The sequence below is a fragment of the Candoia aspera genome, chromosome 6, assembly GCF_035149785.1.
Source record: "Candoia aspera isolate rCanAsp1 chromosome 6, rCanAsp1.hap2, whole genome shotgun sequence".
Taxonomy (NCBI): Eukaryota; Metazoa; Chordata; class Lepidosauria; order Squamata; family Boidae; genus Candoia; species Candoia aspera.
In genome coordinates this window covers 69,854,063-69,877,616 of record NC_086158.1, presented here as the reverse complement: position 1 = coordinate 69,877,616, position 23,554 = coordinate 69,854,063, and the positions used below count along the sequence as shown (strand labels likewise).

General features: G+C 38.4%; 1 protein-coding gene across 1 annotated transcript in view; it reads right to left on the bottom strand.

Moving 5' to 3' along the window:
* The window catches only part of LRRC27 (leucine rich repeat containing 27), a 78,217-nt gene that overhangs the window by 46,504 nt on the left and 8,159 nt on the right, over positions 1-23,554 (bottom strand). The window contains exons 4-8 of the mRNA XM_063306160.1: positions 20,179-20,331; positions 15,725-15,847; positions 8,785-9,025; positions 4,848-4,979; positions 3,377-3,476 (exon numbers count right to left, since the gene is read on the bottom strand). Coding sequence (XP_063162230.1) covers positions 3,377-3,476; positions 4,848-4,979; positions 8,785-9,025; positions 15,725-15,847; positions 20,179-20,331 — 749 coding nt within the window. The remainder of the gene's footprint in view (positions 1-3,376; positions 3,477-4,847; positions 4,980-8,784; positions 9,026-15,724; positions 15,848-20,178; positions 20,332-23,554) is intronic.

Genomic DNA, 23,554 nt, shown 5'->3' with positions numbered 1-23,554 from the left:
GTTGCTTTTCAGGTCGTTTGGCTTGCATGTAGGTATGCTGGGCATGCTCAGCCTTGCCGGCCAGACAGATCCATTCATACAATGGCTCTGGGTCGTCTCTACACAACGCCCACCGGAGGATGTCCCTGTTGAGTCCCTCTTTAAACCGTTCTATTAAGGTTGACTGAGACCAGTCGGGGATTTTCCCAGCTAAAGCCTTAAACTCCAGGGCATAATCAGCTACAGACAGTTGGCCCTGGGTAAGAGCCTTCAGTGCCTTTTTAGCCCTTGCCTTGGCTAGAGGATCCTCAAAATGCAGCTTTAACGCCCACATGAATTCCTCAAAATCCTCAAGATCAGGGGAGTCAGCCTCACTTAATTGAACATACCAGTCAGCCGCTCATCCCTTCAGCTTGGTGGCAATGGAAGTTATTTTAGCCTCTTTGGAAGGGAAGTGTGGTCCAAACTGCTTCATAGAACTTTTAGCATTAGTGAGAAAGAAAGACAACTTAGTTGGATCCCCAAAAAGTCTTTCACCCCTGCTCCTGTTAGAGCTGAATTAGCGGCTGCTTGAGTGGTTGGGCCCCAGGTTAAGTAGTTCTCCCTCCTCGGGGTGGGTACACTGATGGACGAACTCTGTGGGGTGGAGATTCATCCCGGCGCCGTCTCCGGCCCTGCTCCGCCAGCGGTCCAGGTGAGGGGATGGAGGATGATTGCGCGGGAATCTCCTTTGTGCCTCGGCTGCCCCCCCATGACAGAGACAGGGCTTTTAGCATGTACTCCATCAATTCTAATTTGGCCTCTACCACTCTTAGCCTTTCAGGGGTTTGAGATTCCTCCCTCCCTCGCGCGTTAGGCTGACTCCCTTCTGATACCGTGGTAGATTCTATGTTTGGGGTCAGCGGGAACCGATACTTCCAGGATGCCTGGGACGTCCCTGGCTGGGGTTCCCCCATTTCATCCCAGGTGATCAACTCTGCGGGTGATTCGCTGGGTGCCGGTGGCTCTGGTGCTCTCCCATCTTCGGATTCCTCTCCCTCAAGGCTGGAACTCGAATGCTGCCGTGAACCTGAAGGTTCTGGGATGAGGCTCAGTTCTTCGCTCCTGACCATTGACTTGGGCATCAAGCTAGTCGGCTCCTCGAGTCTCCCGGTTGTGGGTTTGGATTTAGCCATTGTTAACTGTTTTCCCTCACAAGAAACTAATCTTGGTAGGAGCTAATGGTACGACTTTGGTGATTCTCAGCTTTATGTAAGGATTGCCTATTCTAAAACACCATCAGACTCATGAACAGGATCATAAAGATATCTGATTTATTAAAGAATAGTATGCAGGATCACAAAGAAAGCTGAGAATGGAAAAAGCATGCCAAATGCAAACTAAAAAACCCTCGGTACAAACAATATCCCTCCCCCCGTAGAATCTTCCCAGGCTCACAATCCCAGGTGCTCCTAACGGCTTCTGATGGTCTGCGGGAAAAGTCCTTGAGCAGAGCACATAACCCAAACACATTCCATTGAAATGAACATAGATACAGAGCTTGGCACAAGGTCTCACAGCAGCTCCCTCCCAACAGAAACACGCATCAGCACCATGGCATGTGAAACGTTACGATGTACAGTGCACATTGAAACAGTGAACATGACACAAAGTCCTAATTTTTGTGCTTTTAGCTATCTACATATTTCCAAGATTTTATCTATACCTAATCATTAAAATCAAGAATGCATCTGTTCAATTTTCTACATGAAGACCAAAACTTTCATCATTCCTGATATTATTTTGCAAGACAACTATTGATCAGGAAGGCAGCCCCTGAAAAGTATCTGGAAGAAAGGAACTGCAAAGTGGCTGCTACAAGGGGAAAAAAAGCACCCCATTCTTGCGTTCAACATTTTCTCTGATGCAAGTCCCCTCTTTCTGAAGCTATTTGACCCAGAAGAGAGAGCCAGATTCAGTGCATGAGCTAGGCCTGGTATCTCCAGGAAGACTACTTAATGATTACTATGATCACTATTAAAATCAGTGGTTTGTTTTTACCAGATGATCAGCTATCCCAGTTTTGTAACACAGAGCAACAGCAACAGTACTGAAATGCCAAATACAAAGAAAATCAGAAAGGTCTCAGCTGAAGGGAGACAGAAGACTGACCCTTTGGGGATCTGATACAGAGCAGTATATTTGATGCTTGCAAGAGTACTTATTCTATTTTCTTTCCTCTATGCTTGTAAATAACCCCCACATCACAAAATTCTGATCCTGTGTCCAAAGCATCTGTATATTGCATACTGATACATACAGTGGTCAGATTAATATTTTATCAGTGGCTTATCAGAACACTCAGAATAGTCTCAAGTATGCCACAAGGATAGAATCACTCTCTTGTGTTATTTCAGTAATTAACCAAGTTTGAATGTTGACGTAATGACACCTATTGCCCATGACCTATGAACCAGTGCCTCCTGATGTACAGAGCTATAATTTCAAAATGCCCATGCATGTAGCCAACTGCTATGCTGGAAACAATATTAAAAAAAAAAATTAAGTTCAATACATCTGGAGATTGCTAGGCCAAAGGATTTTTTACATAATTAAGGAAGTATAATTTAGATAATTAAGAGGCTATAGATGGTCCAGAATGTGCTGGCACAAGTAGTTATGGGTGTGCCCTGTATATCTCTACTATGCAAACTACACTGGTTACCAATGGGCTACCAGGTGCAATTCAAGATGCTTTGTCATCTATAAAGCTATATCTGGAATAGGGACTGGATATCTGCAGAACCACCTGTCTCCCATTGTGTCTGGTCTTCCAGTAAGACCCCATAGAGCTGGTATGTTCAGGTCTCATCTATTAATGTCATTTGTGGGACACTGAAAGCATGCCTTCTCTGTTGCTGCATGAACCTCTGGAATAACATTCCCCTCCAAGGTCCATATAGTCCCAATCCTGCTGTTGTTCAAAAGAACTGTGAAGGCCTGGTTGTTTCCACAGGTGCTAGACTAGAATGCTATGTGTAATCACCACTGAAGTTGAATTGTGGAAATTGTGAGACTCTCTTCCCCCAGTAAAGTGATTTTATTCCTGTTATTATATATATTTTTAACCATTATTGGCTGCCCAGAGTGATGTATGAGTGGGCAGGTGTACAAATTGAAAAAAATGGAACAAAGAAACAAATAAATAATACTGCTTTCCTAGGATAATTGAAGCTCCTTCTGTTCTGGGCTATCAGAAGTCTTCTCCTAGATACATAATTCAGCTATGGGGAAACAATTGCAGTGAAATACAGTATAAAGTATTTAGGCCAATGCTGCAGAGAACTCCAATATCAGTATTGCACTATAAGAAGCAACTCCAAATTTCTACAGAACAAAATCATATGCTGTTACATACCATTGTATTTCCTTTTTTGGCTGAATATGTGTACAAGATTCCTTTCTTTTCTCTTATCTTCCTAGCCTGTTTTCTCCATTTCTGAAGGACTTCTTTATCTCTTCAAAATATTTTTAAAGTATTAAAGACATAGTCAATATTGGAATCAACTTCCATGTACTACTCAGAAAGACATATTGGGATTTTATTCTGGAGCAAGAAAAACGTGTATAATATTTTTGTAGATGATAGTCATAATTAAAATGATTCTATTTCTTGATACTAAATGTACCACATAAATGCAAGATGGACTGTGTATATACACGCACATTCACATGCATATGGATTTAAGAGCAGCTTGAGGGTATTCACATAGCAGAAATGGTTAAATCTCCCTTATCCAAGCTTCAGTGCTTTTCAAAGAAGCCACGTGCCTCTTGGCAATCACAATAGAAATAGTGAAATTAATTACACATCTGGTTTAAACTCTTAAAACCTCATTTGAAACAAGAAAACAAAGATGTCAATACAGTAAGTCTAATATTTCTGTGCATTCTAAGTCAGGATGAATTCAGTTAAAATTCTGTGACTGTGGAGAAAATGCTGGAGTAAGGTTGTAGCAATGTTGCTCAGAGGCTATGGTGAGGAACAGTAGGTAGAAAAGTATGACTGCTGACATCCCCTGCTATCCTTTTTCCAATGAGTATGATCTTAACCTGGAAATTTATTATTATTATTATTTATCCTGCCTTTTTTATTTTTATAAATAACTCAAGGCAGCAAACATACCTAATGCTTCTTCTTCCTCTTATTTTTCCCACAACAACAACCCTGTTGGGCTGAGAGAGAGTGACTGGCCCAAGGTCACCTAGCCGTCTTTCAGGCCTAAGGAGGGACTAGAATTCACTGTCTCCTGGTTTCTAGCCCGTTGCCTTAACCACTAGACCCACTTAGAGTTTAACAGCATGTAACATAACATGCTGACCCTGTTATGCATTACTGTGAAAATGCAGGCTTTGAGTATTAGAAAGAAAAGTAACAGTAGGAAGGAACTGATTGAGTATGGCAGTGAAAAATAGCAGGTGCATAACAATCTCTCTTATGTTTGCTGCTTTCCTGCACTAAAAATAATTCTCTTCCTTACTGATTTAAAGCCATGGGTCTGTTCCTGTTATGTGTATCTGTGTCCTAAATCATGCACTCTGCAAGTAGCAAAAAACAAATCAAAGCTGGATTGATAAAATAGTAATATATTCATTTTTAAAATGAAAAAGTGGTGTGTTTTTCTGTCGAGTAGTAAAAATTTCTACATTAGGGCTCCCATATGTGGGCTGCAAAATTCCAGATGATTGCTAGATGGCAGAAAAGTAATACAGAAAAAAAAATAGTTCTTTGCCACCACCTAGTGGTCTTCTAGATTTCTGCAACCTATAAATAGCAGGCTTATCTACACTAATATGAATATATTGTTAAAAATAGTCATAGTACTTACTTTCTCCGCTGTTCAATTAAAGCCTGTTTTTCCTTCATTTCTTTTAATGCTGCCAATCTGCACTCCTCAGCCTTCTTATGCTGGATTATGAAATCATATGATGAAGCAGCAGGAAACAGATTCTTCTGACCCCTTTGAAATAGACTTGTTAGCTTTAATCAATGACATTTGTCATTAACAGCTATGCAGAACAATACAGTAGCTGAAAGAAAATAGCTATAAAATGTCTCTAATCATTTCTAATATTGCCAAGCTTGCTTTATTTATTTTTAAAAAGAAAGCCTATTTCAGAATGCCTACTGCTCCAGATAGATGTCAATTTAACAAAACAGTGAGTTGTGAGTTAAATCACTCCTATAATCTTTTTTCTGTTTGATTCTATCAGGCTCCCTCTGCATGCCTGCCATAAAGCATTGCTACAAGTATCAGCCAAGGGAAAACAAACCCGTGTCAGCTTTGCAGATTTGCAGCTTCGCACACAGAGAGACTGCTTCAGCACATTCCTTCACAAACCATTAGAGCCAAGAACTAGCTGATAAGACACCTGGACCGGGAGGGGGAGATCAGGAGTGAGAAAGAGTTTGTCAGACAGGGAGGACGGATGATATCAGGGAGAAAGAATTACTTTGAATGCTTTGGCACCAAAACGTTATTTAGAGCTTTGCAACTGTCCTGTGGGTAATCGGATTTTAATAAATGGATTCTTTAAGCTTCTAATGAACTGTCTGGAGAATTCCGTAAGTTAAGATCCTGGTACTGGGGCAGTCACAGATTCTGGTCTAATTCGCATTAGTTCCTTGCATTTTTTCCAGAAATTAAAGGTCATAAATAGCTTCTTGGCATGACTGTGGTAAATTGAAATAAGTTGTATATGCAATATAAATATTAAAATAATAAAATTGGTTTGAGCATAATTTGGGGGTTTGTTTGTTTATTTGTTCTTTTGGTAATTTAGACTTAAACCTTTGTTTTTTGCTTAGATTTCTATATATATCCAGACAGATGAAAAAAATGACATAATTAAAAAAGTATGCAGGCTCAATCCAACTAAAGTTAGTCATTATTTTATGTTGGAATAGAGTTATGATTCTTCATTGGCTTCAGAGGGACTCAACCATGACTAACTTTGGGCCAAAACCATCTCTATCTTGGTGCATTTAGAACTGAACAGTTGTGTTTATTAGAATGAAGAATTAGATTTTTATGAAAATAGCAGAAAATACAGGAAGGCATTAGGAAGTAGGTGGTAGTGAGTTCTTCTTGATGTCTTCAAAATTAAAATGGTAATCCTTTAATTATTAGAACTTAAATATACAGTATACTCATTTATTAAAAAATATGTATTCCATTTTTTATATAATGATCTGTAACATAAAACATTATGTCATTTTTCCTGCCTCCTGAATTCATGAATAAAAATTTGTTACTATGTTCTGTCTATCTCAACCATCAAAACCAGAGTTCATGACCAAACCACTATTTTAGGTTATCTCGGTGGCCTTTTTTTTTTAAACAGGAGATTGCACACTTCCACCAAGGGAGTGTCATTTCCCGTGAGGTCACTGAAATTAAAATGCCTCATGACATTTATAAGGTTGCTTTTGGATTTGCTTAGGTTTAAATGGCAAAACAAGCACTCACAAAATTACTCTATTTTAAGCATTTTAAAAAATACTTTATATACTTTACATAAGTATAAGATATATAAGCTTCTAATGAAACATCAGTTGCAAATTTATATCCTCATTAGGGTCATATTCCAAAACCAGCATTAGCCCCTGGTAGCTATCTAACAGAAAGACTTCGTAATGGGAACCACTTTGAGGAATTAATTGTCCAAGTATATCTTATGGGCTTCATTTCTTCCTGGCTTTAGATTCCAGTTCACATGTCCTATGCCACTTTAAAAACTATCTGAATCATTATCATATACGTTTTCATAGTTTATGGTCCATTAAAGCTTATTATGAGGTAATACATTTGTGAGTCTTTAAGAAGTCACAGACTCCACTGTATTTTATCAGTTTTGCTGCAAACTGATAGGAATACTAATCTGGAAGCATTTGCTGCTATAAATTCTAGATGATAACTGACCATTTCTTTAGTCTTATTTTTGATTTAATGCCTACTTTTAAAAAATATACGCTAATTGGTTATATTTGTTGTGAATATATATTGCATATTTATACGGTTTCCAAAAATGATCAACTGATTGCTAACTGTTTTGGAGTTTAAAAAAACTCACAGAGGTATAGCACATGGATTCCTCAAACTTAAGATGGTAGGGGCAATGTTAATTGTACCCTTGTTTTTCCTATATATTGCCCTGCCCTTGATATAGCCTGTCATTGAAACTCTCTTTGAAACAGACCTTGAAATTCAAAACTATTAATTCTCTGTAACACATATAGTTGCTGTTTAAGAAATATAAATTTGAAGTCATAAGCTACATTGTTCTTGTGATCCTGGCCTATATTTGAATCCACAGAAAGGGATGAAATCTTAAGAATCATTTCTATATTGCTGATTTCAAAGACAATCTGCCATCTTCTAGCTTTACTAAAGGAAAGAAGAAAAATCAGGAATTATTTTTCTTCCAGAAATCCTTGCACTAGCTATGTACTGTTCAGTTTAAGTGGGATACACCTTGTAGGTTAGATGGTAGTCTAAAACACTGAACCGCACAACACAAGTATTTTTACTATCTCTGCTTTAAATATGTCATGTGGCATAATTTTCTCACCTAAGAGAACAGTAGGCAGCTGTTTAGTTCATCAAGAAATGCTTATCTTTGAATACACTAAAGGGTATTTAGATAAGTCAAACACGATCAAGTTATGTAGATTATTATTATTCTTAGTAGTAGCAATAGTAGTAAAAAAATACAGCTCTCCTAGAATAATCAGAAAGAATAGGGAATATCTTAAGAAGCAATTTCTGACCCTATTTTTCCCTTAGAGTGTGTAAAACAGTTTTAGGTTCAATTTCTACATCAAACCTAGTACTGTAAACAGAGAACGGGTAGAAATGAGAACTGGCTGGATCTTAGATGTGTGCACTTGCATTCATATTTTGCTCCTCTCTGTGAGTACTCTAGCTTCATTCACTGTGTGACAATCAGACTGCAGTACGATTGTGATGATGAATCTTGTGAATATTATTATGAAGGCAGGTTTTGAAATTTGGGCAGGTTTTTGCAATGTCTAGACTCCATTCATTGTTTATAGTCTACTCTAGTAGTAGTAAAGTTGGGATGGGGGGAACACAGCACAAATTGCCACTGTAATGTCTACCACAGTAAAACATCCAGTTCCATACATCCATATCTTCTGCTCAGTATGATGCAAGCAAGCAGAGAGGCCACAAAGAGAAGAACAATCAAATGTGATCTATGAAACATCCAGGCACAAAGTCCTTCCTATTTCTGACCAGAATTTCCCACCAATTCCTGTATCTCATATGGTTCCTGATACAGATGAATGGCCATCTATTTTTAGGGCCATTTATAAGGATTATCACTATAATCACTGACAGAAGTGTTGCGTCAGGATATTAAAAATCTCTGAAAAAGCAGCAAGAATTATCCAAAGGATAATTTATAACGATTGATGCAGAGACCTGCCTTTAAACTGCATTCAAAGAATGCTGATACCTGGAAGATTATTAGACTTTTTTTTAATTAAGGTTTTTTTTTCTTACAGTGATTGCAACAATATATAATCGTTACGGAAACTTTTTAATTCTATTATTGCTATTGTAGCTTTAAAAAGAAAAGCTTCTAATTTCCCCCAGGTTTTCTAGATCTCTACTATTTATTAAATCATGCATTTTTGGAATTTAACATACTGCAATAATACATAATTTACATCAGAATTCAAACTGTGAGACACCATAAAGAATATAAAAACATTATAAGCTGGATTGTATGTTTTATTACCTTGATGAAAGGACAGATGATTTACGAGAAATGCTTTCCTTTGTCCTGGTTCTCCTTAATGTAAGCATGGATTCATTGGTTACTATTTTATTTTCAGGATAGTCTTGTCTTTCATCTTGGATAAGTTCATCCCTTAGCTTCTGAAATCGTATCATTTCCTCCTCATTAGGCCATCCGTCTGACAAATCCAAACTGGATTTCATGCAGTCTGCCAAGTTTAATTTTTCAACAGGAGGCATTTCTATTAAATCAAAAAAAGGTTGCTTTATACTCATAAATGGAACCAATTGTGAAGGGAAAACAGCAAAATGTTATTTTTTTTCCTTCAGGTTTAGAAAATTTGCACCCTCTCTCCCCTTCATTATTGTAATGCAGTGATCATCAAAAAAGGAAACAGAAGAATCACTAAATCCCCAGCTCAGTAGTAGAGAAATAAAATAAAATAAAATAATTACTTCACTCAATCACGGTGGTTTACATATCAACAAGGGTGTGATGCAAATGCACACAGAATCCCTATACAACCCCAGAGAATCCCCAAAACTGAATTGCCAGATTTGATATTTCCCCTCACTTTTCAGAGGAAAAAATATTTAAGCATTTTTTTTAAACAAATCAGAACTAAACTAAAATTGAAACCCAACCCTCAAAGCCACCATGTCTGCCAACTTCTTTTATGTCACTGGATAACATCACAACTTTGGCTGCTCCCCAAAATATGAACATTAAAAAATTGACTTCCAAGTGTTGAAAATTTATTTGCCCTTGCTTTAGAGGCTGGTTGTCCACTTTGCCCTTTTATGCTTCCAGTAATTATATAAATGAAACAATGGAATTCTTGAAAAACCTCTTCTTCTACTTCCTAAAAGATCTATCTACCACCAAGTAGTTTCTTCCACATCTCTCTGCATCCTATCAGTTTTATTTCTATTCTCTTTATATGAGAAATAATCCAGTTTAATGGATACTTATTTGCTGGTTAATTATCCTGGGTTACAACCAAGCAGGTAGGCATGATTTCTAATAATCTCCTCTCCTTAGATTTCAGAATCTGTTGGGAGTCCAGAAGACCCTACACATGTAACTTATCTAATTCTGTCTTAAGATCTATCTCAAATGCTACCCCATTACCAGCAAATATGATATCTTCAGATATAGTTGGAAGGATTATAGACCTAAATAATGTTAAATTATGTTGAAACGTATTAATAGCATATTCTTCTTATATGCTATGCAGCTAATTTGATTTGATACAAAAGACAATCATTGACTTCCTATTACACTTTTCTGAAGTTTCTATAAGAACTTTAGGATGTGTCTACTAGAAATGAATCAAGATGTGTGTTTTATTGAGGACTTTGTTGAGGATTAATGTCTGGGTATTTAACTGAAGTTGGAAAACTGATGCAGAGTGCTGTTCTATGCAGATTTATTCTGAATCCCCCTTGTGTTTCATGGGCTTATTCACCAAATGTGCTTAGAAATGTACCACAGGTTACTGTCCTGTGTTCTTGGAATGATGATCTTCAGTTTACAAATACACAACCAAGTTGATACAATATTTTTGTCCTGTGTAAATTATTGCACAGTAAGTAAATAGTGTAGCCAGAGCAACCTAGTTTATCAGCTCCATTGAATCTGTTTTAAGTGGCATTTAATATATTAGCTTTGGTTTATTTTACAAAATACATTCTAAGTTGGAGCCACACACCCACAAGTTACTGAACTGAATGCAATGTGCCTGCTGTAAGCTGTTTGGGGCCTTGGTTTAACTGCACAGTGGGTTATTAGTATTCTTTTAGAAAGAGAAGAGCCACCCTTAATATCTAAGGAAATACTTTAATGGAAAATAAGACCTATATTTGTAATTGTCAGAGCAGAGATGGTAATTATGAACTAGTTTCATCTTTTCAGGGATGCATAGATTCTTCCAAATCTTCATTTAGCCACTTGATTCTCACATAATTAGATTTGAGCTTTTTGCCAAATAATGAGTATTTAATTTGCACTCAGTTCAGACTTGAAATCTCCCTACCCGATGCAGAAGAAACATAAAATATATTTTTGTTAATACTGTACTAATTAATAAACCATATAACACATATGAAGAAACACTAGACTACAATTCTAATTCTACAAGATGCATACAAGGCACAGAGTAGATTCCCCATGTAGCTTAAGAATAGTACAGAAACAGATGTGTACGTTTTTGCTATGTCAGCCTTTATATATGTGCATACACTCAAACTAGGAAAAAATCAGAAACCTGGCCCAAAGGCTATCTGGACTTTGAACAAGGCCTGTTAGAAGGTATCTATAGGATATCTCATAAGAGATTATGGCCCCATAGCCCTGATTGGCTATTTCTGGTACCAGGGTATTAGAACAGGGAAAGGAAGGAAGGAAGGAAGGAAGGAAGGAAGGAAGGAAGGAAGGAAGGAAGGAAGATGGAGGGAGAGAGAGGAGGAGGAAGAGGAGAAAAAGAAGAAGGAGGAGGAGGAGGAGGAGGAGGAGGGGGGAAGAAAGAAAAGAAAAGAAAAGAAAAAAGAAAAGAAGCCATCAGATCTTAAAGGATATGATGCTAACTGCCTTTTCTGTGGCTTTCTAGAACACAGACTATTACGGCAGAGATTCCAGATAAGATTTGCTGGTTAGCTATGGTTCGCAATTTCTGGTACAAAGGTCTGCAGGCAGATGTTGTTAGAAAAGTGGAACAATAAGCTTATTGATTTACTGACCCTTTAAAATGCATATGTAATCATGGCACTGTGTGTGTGTGTGCACCTTCAAATCAGTTTTTGACTGCTGGCAACTGCCTGGACAAGTCTCTGCAATTTTCTTGGCAAGATTTTTCGGATCTGGTTTGCCACTATCTCCTTCCTAGGACTGAGAGAGACTGACTGGCTCAGGGTCACCCAGCTGGCTTTGTGCCTAAGACAGGGCTAGAACTCACAGTCTCCTGGTTTCCAGCCTGAGGCCTTACCACTGGCACTGCCATATCCTTAATTTTGCACACTTGATTATGCCTTGTTATGACCATGTGCAGTGGAAACTGCTGGAGAGGCATGTATTAACGTAAGAGATTTCTGTGAAGTTAGAATGTAAAACAAATGCCTGAGAAAATATGCATCAGGTAAAGGGCCAACATACTCAGCTGACATAGTACATGCTTAAAGCCTGAAGACATCACCTAACACATCTGGCCTGAATTTAAAAATTTCCTGCTTATGAAATGTCGTCAAGGCTGGAAATATTTATGCATGGTACATGGAGTCCTTGAAAGCTTTGGTTTCACTCTAATTAGCCTCCTGGGTAGAAAAGTAGCTAATTTTTATCATTTATGAGTATTTGTTCATATACTAGAATACAGGTTAAAATAAGAATTCGACCTTATAGAACCTCTATCTTTTGTAATGTTTAGTGACTTTGGTCTTTAATAGCTTCCTTCACTGAACTAATTGCTCCCAAGATATTTCCAAATCTTCTTTCAGGGTAAAATATTTAGTCATGAATTTTATGCAACACTAAGACATTGTTTTTTTCCTTGTGATCCTCCCATATTTCCCACTATTAGCAGAGTTTTTTCCTTTATACAAAAAAATTAAGAAGGAAAAGATGGAAAAACTGCACAATGTCCCTTGATTGGTAGTGTTGGAAATGTTGCTTCTGAAAGTAGTCCATGTAATTTATGCAAAAGAGTGGCAATCAGCATTTCCCATTTTCTCAGTTGCTTTGAAGTTAGGAAACGTAACACCGGAAGAAAGATCCAGTATCTCCTCCTGTGCCATTTTCCTGATCTAAATTCAAAGCGAAGGATGGAAAACAAGATACCATAACAAACAAATCATATATGTATCAAAGAAAACAAGTAGTCAATCAAAGAACTTTACCATGTATTTGAAAGTACAATTTATTTTTATACAAATAGCTGCACTTATGATTTCTGAACATACAGCCATCAAATACAAGATTTTCAGAAATACAACAGTTTTGAAAACAAATGTTACATATGCATAAATAGATTAGATATGCATAAATACAGTTTATAAATAACATCTAATCATTTCTTTACATTCTGATAGTTGACACAGTAAGTTAAGATAGCAATAAATGTTACGAACTTGTATAACATACATTAGGCAAAAAGGCTGAAGATGATACATTTTCAAACTAGTAAGTAACTTTTCCTTACTTTCATTGGCCTTTACAAAGGTCCAGTTTTCAAAACTGATATTTGGTGGCAAAAAAGCATATATAATAGTATATTACTATTTTTTCTCTACAATCCTAAAATTGTAAATCTTTAGAGTTATGCATTTTAAATACATTCTTAAAAGAAATCCAACAGCAATCAAAAGGAGTTCAACAAAGAATATTCAGTATGTTAGTCTGACCATGCATTTCAACCCCTTTTAATTTTTTCCTATGTCAAACACATTTGTGTAAGCACTGTAAACTTAAGAAACAATGCTATATTGTTCAATTGGCAAACAGATTAGTCAGAGTTATTAGCATTACACTGCCATAGTGCCAGTGCTAAACCGTATTTGATATTGCAATCCAGTATAAACTTTTAAAAGTATGCTGTATGAAACACCACAGTAAGTCTTAAATTAAGCCAAGATGGTCATTATGCTTTCCACCAAATCTTTTTCTGTTTCTACAACAGGCAACATGACAGGCAAAAGAGGGCATCATATTTCACAATGAACATTATTTTTCTTACATTATTGTAAGAAATCTATCTTTAAATAGATATTTCTTATTTTCTTCAGGCTTGGAAAAAGGATCACAAATGTTAATTATGTACACCTCAATAAGATGAGTATTTAAACTTAATTACGAATAAGATATTTCTTAAGTGCTACCTTTACTGGGCACACTACTGACTCTTCGAGCGCTTCTCGGTTTAAACCGAATTAAATCTATAAATCACAAAATTAAAAAATAATTACATCATTTGTGGAAAATCAGGTCTTTTCAGGGATCTAAAAATATTTGAAACTACAAGAGTTAAATTATTAGTAGTTCTGATAAATTATTAAATTATTAAGTAGTTCTGATCCAGTGCCAGGGATTCAATGTTGCTTCTACCTTTTGGGAAGGAATGTGAATATTTTAGCTTGGGGATTTTAGTTCTTGTTATTATAATAGAGGAAGATTGTTATTCCAACAAAATACACAGAATCCAGGGTAGTAAGAAAAAAAATATATAAAAGAAGGAACTAATTAAGGAGTATTTGAAATAAAGCTGGTTGAAAGCAGAGGACACCATCTAACTAGAAATATTACAATGTACAAAATATTTTCTGTGCTACACATACTATTTCTCTAGAAACTTAATATTATAGTTTGATTACAGAAATACTGTGATTTCTCCAAGAAATGATTTGGTTAGTTTGGATTAGGACAAGATATTGGGGGACAATATCCAGCAAATGGCTATTTAACTGCACAAAACAGTCTGATCTGTAACGTTCTTATTGGATCTACTAATTGAATCCAAACATTTACATATATGAGATGGACAATACAGGTAGCCCTCAACTTATGACCACAACTGGGACTGGAAACTTCTGTCACTAAGCAACATGGTTGTTAGGCAAAACATCATGTTACCACATCACTTAGCAACAGCAATCGTGGCAGTCCTGGTTGCCATTAAGTGAATGCCCTGGTCATTAGGCAAGACAACAATCACGTTAGTGGGGAAGCTAGCAGGAAGTTGCACACCCCAGGTCCTGCTGGGTGGGGGAGGGAGCAAGGGTGTGTGTGGGAGGGTCAGTGAGGGTGCACAGGAGTGCGGTGAGGGTTGGGCTGAAAATCCTGCTTGGATTCTGGAACAGAGGTTTTTCAGCCAGACCCAAGACAAGAGGGAACCTTCTCGGCAGGTGGCAGTGGCTTGTGATTGCCAAATGCCCTGCGATCACGTCAACGGGGAAGCCAGCAGGGAAGATTGCAAGCTGCTGTGGCCTGCCGAGATGACTCCCTCATGACACTGGGGGCTGGCTGAAAAAGCTCTGTGCCAAAATTCTGCTTGGACCTCGGCACAGAGCTTTTTCAGCCAGCCCCCAGGGAAGAGAGGGAGTGCTGGGAAGAATGGGAAAGAACGACTGCTCTCAGGTTTCTTCCTGTTCTTTGCAGCACAAAGCCAGCCCCGTAGGGCCCAGAAGCTAGGCTGGGCGTGCTTCAGCAGCAGCAGGAGCAAGAAAAGGGTGGTAAAGGTCAGCTGGGGTGACAGAGAACAGGGCAGCAGGGGGACAAGAGGGCATAGGTGGGGGGAGAGAGGCAGGTGGGGGAGTTGTAGTGCCCATGTGGTTGTTCGTGCAGGTGGGCTGCCAAGCACCCAAATTTTGATCACACGGCCGTGGGGGTGCTGCAATGGCTGTAACTTCAGGAACAAGTCATAAGTCCCTATATTCAGCACCATCGTAACTTTAAACAGTTGCTCAATGAATGGTTGTAAGTCAAGGACTACCTGTATTTTCTTACACTGAACTGATTAGGCATCACAGCCAGGTAATTACAGTTTTTTTTGTTATTGTTATCATGATTGTTATTTAGCTATCAAGGGTGTCAATTGATAGTTCCTTTATCCTTCTTCATATTTCAATTTCCTTACTCATTTTCTACTCACAAATGGGCCAAACCTTTATTAACTACATCATTAGCCTAATTTCAAATTCTGGTTTTAAAGTAACATGGTTTACCATAACTTTCTCTACTTAGATGCAATGGCAAATTTTATTATTCCAAGTTTAGGAGGGAATTGAAGGGGAGATGAAAAAAATGAGCTTGAGATACAGCCATGCAGTCTAAATCATAGTTTTGAGTACGATATTTGAACCAAACCACTATATGATCTAGATTCAGGAATATGTACAAAGGATTAGTATCAAAATGCTGTTGCCCTCCAACTCTAGTGCTCTACTAAACTCACTAAAGAAGCTCATCTGTTTCCACAAAGCGTTGAAAGCTTTCCTACGATCAGGTGGTCTGTCACATTTTTTCTTGTATTCTCTAACAATGGCCTTTGCTTCTTGTTCTAGCGGAGAAGGCAAGTCTGTGAAATACAGAATTTCAAGGTATGTGCACATGTTACAACTACACTGACATCTGCTACGTTTTTTTTACGAATATCCTCCTTTGATGATCAATAAAATACCAGAGTAGCATGTAGAAGGTTTGCAAAATACATGTTTTTTTTTAAAAAGACTGTATGTTTATTATGTGGTTCTTTATTTAGAATACATCTATGCTTTTTTAAAAGATAGAATTACTGATGCTATAGCATAAATAGGGACCAAATTATTTCTTTTCCAGCTCTTTCCATGCAAAATCTTCTAAACATATGGAGACATTATTTGGGAAGATCTGTATGAGTTTCATGAATAGCAAAAGTATATATTCTCTCTCTCTCCCCCCCTCTCTCCAAAGTGTAAATTTATTTATTTAATATTTATCCCACCTTTATTATTTTACAAATAACTCAAGGCAGCGAACATGCCTAGTACTCCTATTTTCCCCACAACAACCCTGTGAGGTGGGTTGGGCTGAGAGAGTGACTGGCCCAAGGTCACCCAGCCAGCTTTCATGCCTAAGGCGGGACTAGAACTCTCATACCATGCCTGATTGGCTCTCGGGCTGAGAGAGACTGGCCGGCCCAAGGTCACCCAGCCCGCTTTCATGCCTAAGGCAGGACTAGAACTCACAGCCTCCTGGTTTCTAGCTCGTTGCCTTAGCCACTAGACCAAACTGGCTTTCCAACACTTATTTGTTTTTTTAAATACCACTCAGAAGCGTGTGATGAGTATGGAAAACTGTCATGGTTTTCAATGCAAAAAATCCAGATACAGCTGGTCCATATTAAAAAAATGGTGTATATGACACAATATTACTGGATACACTTTCTGGTATTTCCGTGTCCTTTACAGCTGTGCTGGAGTAAGTGCTTTGAATATTGTTCTCTGTGATTAAGCTCCACATGGAGGAGATGCCAGAATGAGCTTGCTAGCTCCACTCCGTGACATTCTTCCTGTCTTTTATATGTGGAGGCAACTGTGTGTAAATGAAAAGTTACTTTGTTTCTGAAGACTCACCCTAAGATTCCAAAGCCCTGGATAATTAGAGTTCTAAAATTTGGGGGATAGTCACCAAGCATCAAAGAAGCTGTCAGTTGAAGAAAGTCATTCTCCAAGTACTGTATAAAGGAATATAATCAGGGAGAAGAGCCTGCTGCCATCCTTTGGTTGGCAGTTCCACCCAAATCCCCCAAAACTCACATAGTCCTCTAGATGCAAATTTGATACACACCATACTAGAAATCAGAATGTAGATGCCCTACAAACGTTGCATTCAAAAGGATTTACTACACTTGTTTATCGAAACACACGCAGGTCCATGTGAATCAAGATGACATCTTAGGAGTTTCATTTTTAATGATCTTATCAGAAATATCACGAGTATCGTGAGTATTGATACTGACAGTTTAGAATGACATCAATTCCCTGTAGATACTGACATCAGTTCTGTGAAATTACTGGAGAGTAAAGAACTTTATATATAATGCATTTAGACCAACTTGTGATCTCTAAAAATCACATGATAGATCACAATTATTCTTCTCTTCCAGTGTTGCTTCAGAAAATTATGGATTGAGGGGGTTAGGGGGTATTTTTCTCTCTGGATGCATCTACTGTTTTACTTTCATCTATTTCCAGAATTATTATACTATTTTCATGATAGATTCACTTGACTACTTTTTTCCCTGTAATAAAAGAGGAATCCTTCAGTCACTCATTGAGAGTTCAACCAAGAGTTCAGGTTGTTTAAATGTGAAACTTAAACCCAAACCATGGGCCAATAAAATAAAATAAGCCTAAATAATAGGCAGGCTAATGCCATATTGTCTTGATTACTTTATAAACAACCAACTCCCTGAATATTTCATCCTGGATTAATTTTTTAAAAAAATTCCTCACTTTGCACTGAGGATGACTTTATAATTCTAGTTCCCAGATGACAAAATAAAATGCTTTCTTTCTGATGATCAGCTACAGCTGCATTAATAAAACAACTACTAATAAAGAGTAAATCAAAGGTATAGACATAAAGTTATTGCTGGTGCACGCTGGATAATTAAGAAAGCCAAAGAATCACAAAAAGAAGTTAATATGTGTTTCATTGATTATAGAAGGGTCTTTGATTGTGTCAATCATGTCAAGCTGTGGAATGTGCTTAGAAAAATGGGAACCCCAGAATACCTCACTGTCCTCATATGAAATCTATACATAGGTCAGGAAGCCACAGTATGGAGAAAACATGGCAAAAGGACTGCCTCTAGGATGGCTGAGGAATGAGAAAAGGCTCTCTCTCCCCTTATTTATTCAACCTATATGTGGAATATACAGTATATTGAGAAAAAGCTGGATTGGAAGAAGATCCGTGTGGTTTTAAAACTGGAAGAAGAAATATCAATAACCTGAGCTATGTTGATGACACTGTACTGATAACTGAAAATACAGATGATCTGCAAGCTCTAGTAATAGTCAAGGAGCACAGAAAAAAATGAGATTTAAACATAAAGAAGACAATACTAATGACAACAGGCACAGCAATCAGCTTTAGAATTAACAATAAAGATATTGAAGTGGTAGATAGCTTCTGCCTTTAGGATCAACTAGCAACAATAAAGAAACCAGAAATCAAGAAATACACAGCAGACCAGCATTTGGTAAAGTAGCAGTGAAGGTCTTGGAAAAGATATTCAGATTCCGGGATGTGTCTATACCTACAAAGATCAGAATTGTGCAGGCAATATTCATTCATTCATTCATTCATTCAATTTATATAGCCACCCATCTCAAATCAGTGATTCTGGTTTTCCCTGTGACACACTATAAGAGCAGAAGTTGGACTTCGAAGAAACATGATAGAAAGACTAATGAGGCTTTTGAATGTGTTAGAGAAAACTTCTGAGAATACCATGGATAGCCTAGAAAACACAAAAAAGATCACTGAACAAATCCATCCAAAGTACTCACTCAAGGCACAAATGATCACAAATAACAACAACAACAACAAATGTTCAGGTCCAAACTATTATATGTTGGGCACATTATGCAAAGACCTATTGAGAAGTCTATAATTCTGGGAAAGGTGGAAGAAAAATGAAGAAGAGGACAAATGGCAGCAAGGTGGATGGACTCAATTACAGTGGCAATCGGTGCAGCATTGAAAGACCAAAAGCACCAGGCTGGAGACAGATTGTCCTGGAGAAAAGCAATCTATGTGGTCACTAAGAGTTGATACTAACTTGATGGCACATAATCAGTCAGTCAGTCAGTCAGTCAGTCAGTCAAGGATATAAAGAAATAAGGATTGACTTAAAATGGCTGTGGTTAATAATTTAATTCATTAACACTCCAAGAGCAGTTGCTGAAGCTACTATGGAGCCTTAGCAGCTAAATACTGTATGTCATATACATGGAGTCTTTATCAGGAGCTCAAGCACAATAGGTAAAATACCAAGTATAATGCAGAAGATGTTAGATTTACATCCTTGAAACCTGGACTGGCACAGAAAAGGCCTATATACTGTAGAGCCCAATGACTCTAAAGGGTAATTAGAAAGTCCTATATAAGGACAGAAGTGGGGCACAGGGTTCTTATTCTCTTTTTAGTGCATACATCTCAATGAACTGTAATGAAGAAAGAGAAATAACCAATAGAAACCAAACAAAACCAATATAATCAGGCCTACTTTCTCTCCCTCACTCCCTCTTTCCATCCCCATCACATTATTATTATTAAACTGACTCCTGTTTAGCTTCTTCAATGAAAATAGGTATATTAACATTTTGTGCCTTAAATGGAAATTTTATTTATTTATTTAAAAGATTTATATGGCCACCCATCTCATAACAGAAACTCTGGACAGCAGATTAAAACAATAACTATAACATATAACTCATGATGACCAAGGTTAAAACAACAAATCCTAAATTACAAAAATCACTTCAACAACAGAGCTCAGCTAATCTCCTGGACCAAATACCTGGGGAAACCAATACCCAGATCTTTAAAGCCTTGCAAAAGGCTAACCAGGTTGGGCCCATCTGGATCTCCAGAGGGATACTGTCCCACAGGGCAAGTGCACCCACAGAGAAAGCATGTCTCCTGGGTCCAAAAAGGTGATACTGTTTGATGGAGGGGACATGGAGCATTCCTTTCTCTGCAAGATCTGGCGGACTGAGCAGAAACAATGGGAAAGACAGTCCCACAAATATTTTCAGGTCACTTGATACCTTAATTGTATAAAACTCATATCCATTTTAATTACTTAATTAGGTTAATACAGCTATTTCAAAAACATGTATTAAAACATTACTGTACCTGGTGTAACAGGCTCTGTATAGTCATTATTTTTATTACTGTTGTTTCGGAGGAAGCATAAAGTAACTGACAGACCCTTCTGTATCACTTCAAGAGGGGGAAATTCCAAAGGACAATGCCTGAGATTTAAGGCTGTAAGTGAAGCTACGTTACCTGCCAAAAGAAGAAAAAAAAGATGTAACGTTAAAATGTTTTAGAAGAAAAAGCTCTTGTATCACGGTCAGTAATTATTACTTACTTGAAAAGTTACTTAGAAAACATTAAGACTGTTGACTGGCAACAAGGGTACACTTAGAACACCAAGTTTAATAAGCTTCTGGAAGAGCATGAGGGAAGGCTTTACTCTTGCCTCAAGGGGTAAGCTTTTTGATAAGAGTCAAAGCTTCACAGAAAATGGCAGCTTTTGTGCTGTCTCCTGCTAGATAACTCAGTAGATGAGGACACTCACCAAGCATTCCCTTTTTACTTATTCCATTTCTTTACCACCTGTTTGTGTGTACTAAGCATACAGATTTTACCTGGAATAGACAGTCTTGAAGAAACTCAGGTCCCAAGCCATATATGTGTTACGGTGTTATGGTTAACAACCAGCACTTTTATTGAACTGCAATAGGAAAGAAATAGGTAACCAGCGCAGCTGTCAGACCCAGCTCAAGAATGACCAAGAACCAGTCCAGCCAAACTTCAGTTCTTTATTTGCTAACACCGTACAGACAGAATCTTGCCAGACTAAAGCAACTCTACCTAACCTAAGGGGAAATAACCTGGGAATGCTCTAGAGTGGGGCTATTCTGAACCTCTTGGTTTTCCCACAACTGCCCTCTGGACTATGTTTCCGCTTATCTTCTTCCCCTTCTTGGAATGTGTTCCCTCCTTCCTAAGACCCAGTGGTGCTGCCGAAATCCACCACATCAGCTCCCATAATAGTGGAGTAAGATGGCAGTACTGGGCCTGGGACATTATCACACAGGCAACCACATTCTGCAACAGGTGGTATCTCCAAGTGGTCTTCAAGAGCAGTCTCATTAGTGTATTACACTAATACAGTTGAGAAATAACAAAAGCATGAGTGACTGTACTTAGCACTTCCTGTTCCAGGAATGGCTGCAAGTAGTGCAGCAGCCCAACCTAGGCAAGGACTTCTATCTGCTCCTGTAGTGGGAGCAATGAGTCCAGGAAGACTGCCAGATTGTGAACCTGCATTTTCAAGAGGAGTGCAGCCTCATTAAAGTTGATCTTATCCTAGAATTGGCATCTTCTGAATTAACAGCCACTGTGTATGACTGTGCTTGAGTTAGAGCCTGGTTCTCCCCATCCATTTCCTGACAATCTACAAAACTCGGTCAGGACTTCCAGCAAATTTCACATTTGCTTCATGGTGGATAGAGAACTAGTATCATTAGGATATGGATGATAGATCATCCTGAACCAACAGACGATTTCTCCCAAAGGCTTCTTGAAGGTATTAAACAAAACGGGGGAGAGGACTGAGTTCTGGGGTACCCCTTATTGGAGTGTCTGAGGCCTCAACCTCTCTTCCACGTAACCACTAACTAGAATCACCTGTTTTGGAAAAAGTAGAACCACTGTGATACAGTCCCCTTCCCCTATCCTTGGAGGTGACCCAAAAAGATACTGCCATGAGCACTGATGGTGAGCAGGAGGGGGCCCCTATCCAGGGGGGAAAACGCATGCGTAGTAGCGAGGAATTGAGCAGTCATTCAAAGAGACACAGAACAGACCCGCCTTGACTTTTGGGGTTTATCTGTATGCGTTTTCTCACGCTTCTTCAGTTTGTTAGGATTTTCTATCTAATGTAGCAGTAATAAAACACTAGAGACTTATTCCTCGTCTCAGCGTGGTTCCTGCTTGTTAGGACAGATACTGTATATTGAAGGCCACTGAGAGATCTAACAGGACAAGGATAATCATACTCCCTGATCCAAATCCTGTGAATGACCAATGCATTTTGGTCACATTCTTGGGTCTAAATGCTCCAGATAATGATTCTTCCAGAATTTGTATTAATTGGAACCTCATCACCTTCTCCATGGTCTTCCTAAACTTAGATGGCTGGAGACAGAGCAATCAAGGATTGCTGGGTCCAAGGCAGATCTCTTTCAAGACAGCTGGCAACTTTTCCTTCTGCACTGGGGCATTGACTACTACCTTTGTTCCTTCCCTGGCAGCCTGGGGTCAGGACTCAAGCTCATGTCTGGCAGAACTGGCATAACAGACTCTGTCTATTTCCTATATAGGCACAAAAACCTCCCAGGTTACCTTTCAAGAAGTCACTCCTTCCAATTCATCACATTCTAACCATCTGGCTTTCAACTCAGAGTAAATATGATTGATATGAACCAGAAAATGCCAGGCCAAAAAAAATAAAAAATAAAATAACAACAGCAGTCATTTAACAGATCTTTGGCTCAGTCTTTCCTATTAGATTCCAGGCTATTTTAAACAGTGCTGTTGGGCAGCATTCTGCAGATACAATAAGGGCAGAGAAACAATCCCGCTTCACTATCCTTTCTGCTGCAATGTAGACTCAAATCTGGCATCTGGTTATCATCATTTGATCATCACCATCACCATCAATACTATCAATTGCATCCCAAATCCACATCATAAACACTTGTAAGTAGAATGATACAGAAACCATAAATCTATTTGAGTGGCCTGCCCCAGGCAATGGACCCAGTGGGATTCCAGAGGGAATTTGGGATTTTCCCTGAGGATCTGATGGGTCACAGCCTCAGTCACTGTCAGGAGTGGGTGGATGGCTGGAGCCTTGGACTGTACTTCTCCTATGTAGCCTCTCCCTGTGCATCAGTCCCAAGCTGCACCTTGGTTAACTATTTATTTATTTATTAAACAAATTTATATGGTTGCCCAACTCACACATGGTGACTCTGGGGCTTACAGAATTAAAATCTACAATACAAAAACCAATCAACCCCCCCAACCCTCTAGAAAATGAAGAGCAAGAAGAGATGCATGGAGTGCTGTTGGAGGAAGACCAGAGCGAGTCTGCTGCTCATCTGGTGCAAGCCACAACCACCTTGCTCCAAGCAAGGAAGATATAAGAGTTTTTAATAAGTCCTTGAAAAAATCAGTGCATACTATGATCTACCATACCCTCCACATCTTTAAAAGCAAGCAAAACACCAAACTCCATTTAACTCCAAACACCTAGAAACACAATCTTTCTGGATGTCATCTTAGTGTCTTAGGAGTCTCTTCATCCACTTTATCTCCTGGCGTTCCCCAGTATATAAAGGAACTCGTAATAGGCAGACAAGGAGAGATGGTTCAGGACTAATTCTGCAAAGCACCTCGTTACCACTGTATTCCACTAGACACCTGATAGAACTAT